The sequence below is a fragment of the Euprymna scolopes genome, chromosome 17 (assembly GCF_053919585.1).
Source record: "Euprymna scolopes isolate OS-2025 chromosome 17, ASM5391958v1, whole genome shotgun sequence".
Lineage (NCBI taxonomy): Eukaryota > Metazoa > Mollusca > Cephalopoda > Sepiida > Sepiolidae > Euprymna > Euprymna scolopes.
The window spans coordinates 371,997-377,996 of NC_136498.1; the positions used below are offsets into that span (position 1 = coordinate 371,997).

At 32.6% G+C, this 6,000-nt stretch overlaps 1 protein-coding gene across 1 annotated transcript in view; it reads right to left on the reverse strand.

Moving 5' to 3' along the window:
- Window positions 1-4,138, reverse strand: part of LOC145296643 (transmembrane protein 53-like) — a 99,297-nt gene extending 95,159 nt beyond the window's left edge. The window contains exon 1 of the mRNA XM_080142569.1: window positions 3,570-4,138. Coding sequence (XP_079998695.1) covers window positions 3,570-3,913 — 344 coding nt within the window. The 5' untranslated portion in view covers window positions 3,914-4,138. The remainder of the gene's footprint in view (window positions 1-3,569) is intronic.
- Window positions 4,139-6,000: the final 1,862 nt, after the last annotated feature.

Here is a 6,000-nt window from a genome sequence, read left to right on the forward strand (position 1 = left end):
AGAGAAGTTGGGCGTATATAAAAATGTACCAAATTTAAAACAGAACGAAATTTGAATTTCCGCTACATTTTTACAACAACCGTAAAAACAGAGCATTCTCCACAAGTTTTACCTAAATAAAACAGTATACGTGTGTGTAAATATTTAACCGATAAACTCTTAAACTACTGGCCACATAACACTGAAATTAACAGAAAATCATACAGTGATTCAATACACCAAAGATGGTTTATATTGAAAATTTTTGTTTGAATGCATAAATAAAGCGTACGGACATATATCGGCAAGTTGAAATGCAACATGTTCATTTCAACTTGCCGACATATTTCTATTTCTTTCTCTGCATGCCCAACTTCAATTCAATTTCTTCAAGTCGTTTAATATTAAATCTTTCTTAGCTACACTACACTGCTACAGTGCTCACTGCTACACATAGGTTAGGAAACGCGGCTGGGGCGCTAAATGTTTTGGTTTCGATTTTAGTTGATGGCACGTAATTCTTTTTTTTTTTTTTTTTTTAACTTTTGAAATCAGTACTATATATTATCTACAATATAATATTCAGTAGAGAATCGACGAAATTTGCACGAATTAAAATATATTTAAGCGTATTTTACAACCAGGCAAGACCGGATACCTCCTGCTGGTTTAAGTCAAGTTAACAAGTACCGTTCAGAAATTAGTCAGACGCAATTCCTTTTGGTTTATTTATTTGTGACCTACATGCGTTGAGCTGAGTCAATTAGTAAAAATGGCTAGTTTTCTCAGATCCGATATTTACGAAACTTTAAAAGGTTTATAATTTATATTAAACATCCGGTACTTTTACACTTTACGGATCGTGCTGGCTGAAATAATAACGCTATAATTTTAAACAGGAAAATCCACTCTTAATATGAGAGTGGGAGGGCCTTTCTTGACTATTCTGTACTTTCACCTAACAACTTAATAAATAAGAGATATACTGTAAAAAAAAAAAAAAAAAAAAAAAATACATTTAACTATGGAATCCTATCTAAAAAAGGTGCAAGTCCAAAGTTCAACTCAATTCAAAAACAAATAATAATAAATATATAAAAGTTTTACGACGTACGTACCCGTCACGGAACGAAATCATATTCCAAAAATCACGTAAATTGATCAAGTAGTTAGAGAGAAAGCTTTCTCTCTAACTACTTGATCAATTTACGTGATTTTTGTAACTATTCTGTATTTTCACTTAACAATTTAATAATAAAAAATATTGTAAAACTTGAATCAACTCGAAAATACTATTTAAAAAATAGCAAGGTAACTTCTCTGCATAAGTACCGAAAATATTTTTAGCAATATTAAATCATAGCCATTACAAGACTGAATGGCAATTCGGAATCTTAACCCATTGAAATTAATAACAAAAAATGTAAAATGCTATGATATTGAAATTTTTGGGTTTGTATTACTGTGTACACATAGATTCGAAAAAGTTGTCAAAAAAACAAATATATAACAAATAAATGTTATCAAAGGCAATATGAGTTACTTTTCTACCAAACTGGATATATTTTTCGTGTTTTTATTCAATGTAACATGTTTATTCAGCTCGAAAACCATACAGTGTTTACCGATGTATTGGAACATTCAAGATGGCGTCTGATTCTCTCTTTAACACGGTAAGTGTGGGAAAAGATGTTATAAATAAGAAACCGGATAAAATACTGTTAAAAACTCGCTCAATATATGTTACCGTGACATAGGTTGACATATATTCGGCGGGGTTTTTAATAGTATTTTGTATAGTTTTTTATTTATAACACCTTTTTCAAAACTTACGGTGTTAAAGAGGGTGTGAGACGCCATCTTGAATTTTCGAATACATCGGTAAACACTGTATGCTTTTCGAGCTGAATAAATATGTTACATTGAATAAAAACACAAAAAATATATCCAGTTTGGCAGAAAAGTAACTTATCTTGCCTTTGATAACATTTATTTGTTATATATTTGTTTTTTGACAACATTTTCGAATCTATGTGTACAGTAATACAAACCCATCATTTTTGTGCAATTCTTAGTTACCCCCCTTAGAGCATTGAGTTAAGATTCCGAATTGCCGATTGATTTTGATCTCGATAGTTAGAATTGAGTTGTCTTCCTTAAATATGGCGGCTCAAAACAATGTTCTCGCTTCCACGCGAATTTTGATTTTCTTAGTTAAAAAAAAATTGGGTACTTCTACTGTTTATCATCGAAAATGGGGACGCCATTTTTTTTCGCGTACCTGTCGTTAAAATCCAAGGGAGAAATCAGTATTTTAAACCATGACCGAAGCAAACATGAAATAAATAACAAAAAAATTGAACTCGAAAATGATTTTTCGGTTTCATTTAAATTAATTTGTTGTTCACCCTTCAAAGTTGCTTTGATTCAAGAAAATGTTTCATTACAATTATTTATTTGTTCGAAAAAATATAAAATAAAATAAAAATAAAAGCAAAAAATTATTTTATAAAATCGAATGTTGCTTTCATTACAAAATTGGGTACTAAGGGCATTTATTGGTCCGTGCTGAAATAATAACGTTATTATTTACAAAGCCATTCTTAACATGGGGAGAGGAGGGTGTTTTGTACCTATTCTATACTTTAACCTTACAATTGAATATAAAAATAAAAAAAACAGTGCTAATGCAGAGAGTGATCCGCGCTATTTTTTAAATCGTATTTCCACGTTTAATTAAAGGTTTGTTTTTTATTCAATTGTAAGGTTAAAGTACAGAATAGGTACAAAACACCTTCCCCTCCCCATGTTAAGAGTGGCTTTTTAAATAATAACGTTTCTCTGCACGAGTACCAAAAAACATAAAACTTACATTAAACTTGGAAATACGATTTAAAAAAAATAGCGCAGATCAATAAGTGCACTAGCACCCAAAATTGTTTTGTTAAAATTACATTTTATTACGCAAACTTTTCAATAAATGTTTTTAAAATTATATTTTGATATGTTTTGGTTTTCAAATGGCGCTCTCGCCCAGTTTAGACAATTACAAATATATCAATTTTATTTTCTGTTTTTAATAAAAAAAAAAAAAATGTTTCATGACAAACTTTCCGATTTTCGAAACAATGACGGATATATGTTCTCTTTTACTTCATTTGTTTACTTTTTTCATAGTTCTTTCCAGAAGTAATTAATATTTAGTTTAATTTTTTTGTTATTTATTTCTAACTTCGGCCATAGTTTAAAATACTGATTTCTCCCTCAGATTTTTACGACAGGTGCGCGAAAAAAATGGCGTCTCCATTTTCGGCGATAAACTGTAGAAGTACCAAAAATTGTGATCAATATACAAAAAAATAACAGTCCATAAACTGCAGAAGTACCAAATAGTAAAAACAAAATAACGCAAATAGGTCACAAAGGACTAGATAACGGTAAAGAAAGCAGTAAAAAAAAATGTGTGTGTGTGTGTGTGTGTGTGTGTGTGTTCACTGAAATCCCAACTGTATTTCCTTTTCAATAATTTATGTCGATATTAGTAATGATCACCAAAGCTTGCAATAAGTTAGAAATCCAAGATCACTTACCCGTTAGCTTCGTAGATGTCGCTATATTTTGATAGGTTTTTGTTGCTGCAGCCAAGCCAACCTAAAAGAATGACGACAGGTTCTTTCGGCGACGAGGCTCTTCTTTGGTTGACAAGAAGATGAGATGAGGACGTGTGGGGTCTTCTCTGCCGACTGTCAAGTCCTTCTTCACCTGATCTTTTGTATTTGTTAGCATCTTCTCCATCCTCCATCAAGTCAGCTGTCTGTTGTTTAAAAGAGTCTGAAGGAGACAGGGTATATTCGTCTTCATCACTTGAATTATTGTTTATAACAAGACCTGACGGTATTTTAAGATGGTACTCAAAATCGTCGTCGAAATCCATTTTATTATTTAAGTTGGGTTATTTAATTATTTTTCTTAGTTTTTTTTTTTAGTTAATCATTTTAGAATTAGTTTTTCTTTTCTTTTACTACTTTTGTGTACATGAATATAATAGCGATAAGAATGAAGACTTGGGGAAAAAAAGATAACTAATCTATACAATAGATCGCGGTTTACTATGTATAAGAACTGGCCTTTCACACGATAAAACGTAATGCTTTCTCTCACTTTCGTTCTCTCTGTTTTCACGACTTTTGAAACAACGCGATCTGTGATTCGATAGCGCGGAAAACTAGCAGCCAATCAAATGCAGTTATACGAAATGTCTACGGGAAAACTCGCACCAGTTCATAACTTTTCCGCTCCACCACCATACACGTCCACTACGTTACCATAACAACGGTCTATCAACAACTATTAACGAGCATGAGATTTATCCATTAATCACGTCTTACATTTTTAAATACGCCTCCCTCGCATGATTTTTCTCCTCCTTTTACTAAACAAAATGAAAAGTTTAAAAACTTTCAATTTAATTTTAAGTATTTAGACTAATATTAACTTTAAGATAATCCTTATTTTTAAACAACTTAATATTTCATAAAAAATCATAATAGTTAAACTTTTCTTTTTCTAAGCACAAAAAGAAATTAATGTTGAAGAAGTACTGGTCCAGTGGTGGTCCAATGGCGGTTGAATATGATGCCACATTTTTTTGACACGAGTGAAAATACGCTGTTGTTGTAACTTTTTTTTTTTTTTTTTTACATAGGCATCACCACATTATCAAGGCCCAGAGGCCACTCAAGGATAAGGGTTAAAGAGTGTACAGTAGAAATTGGTCAATATAGTAATCATTAGTAATGAAAATTTGGTAAATTTGATAACTTATATGGAACGGCTCATCAATAACTTATTTACTTTAGACTTGAACACAACCATATTGTAGTCAGCCGGAAAGCAGGAAAACGGAAGACAATTCCACAGGCGTGCAGTTCTAAGAAAGAAGCTTTGTTCATGGAATCTACGTTTAGGTTTAGGCACAGATAAAGAGTGGGGGAAATTATTGATAGTGTTTACAGCTAGACGAGTGTTTCTTGTGAAAGTTTGGCGAGGGGGGACCATAGATTGAAGCTCAGTTGAACACTTTCCATGAAAATAACGATATATCAGAGACAAACTCGCAACATCTCTTCTGTGAGATAGAGGTTGCAAGGAGGAGAAAAAGACATCTCCTACGAGGCTACGAAGTCTATTTTGAACTCTATCAAGGCAGGACAAGTCCTTTCTAGCAGCTCCTGCCCAGATGTGGCAACAGTATTCCATCCTTGGACGTACCTGGCTCTTATATAGATAGAGAATAGCATCAGCAGTGAGATATCTACTGGATCGATAGAAAGATCCCACCATTTTTCCAGCGGCCTTGGCAACAGATTTGATATACTTGTTCCATTGATAAATAGAAAGGTGCTTGTTAAGATGGAGTCAATAGATCGATTTTTTTATATGTGGTTTTAAGCCCAAACAACAGTACTTACTTAATTGTCATATCGAAAATAGTAATATATCCAAAAATTATCACAATTCATCGAGTATTGTGTTTTTAATAAAAGAAAGTCTATCGCTATCGGCTAAAACAAACGTTGGTCATTACAGGTGCGGAAAGGGAGATAAGTATGTCCACTGTCTTCGCAATCTTCAAGGTGTTCACATCTAGGAAAAATACCATTTCCCCCAATTTTCCGTAAAAATTACTTTTAACTATAAATAAATTTCTACTCGATGAATTTTCGTAATTTTGAATATACTACTATTTTCGGCATGACAATTAAAGTACTGCTATTTTTGCTTAAAACATTGATGCAGCTGAGATAAGTAGGTCCAGCAGCACCCAGCAGACGAGCCTCGTTCTGAGAAATCTGAACAGTTAGGTCACGTGAAATGTAAGAACGATGCTTCTACCATTATTGATCCTTTGAGTGATGGATAAAGAAAGCATGAGCCAATTTTGGAAAAGTTTTTTGTTTTTTTTACATAGGCATAACCACTTATCAAGGCCCAGAGATAACTCGAGGATAAGGGTTAAGA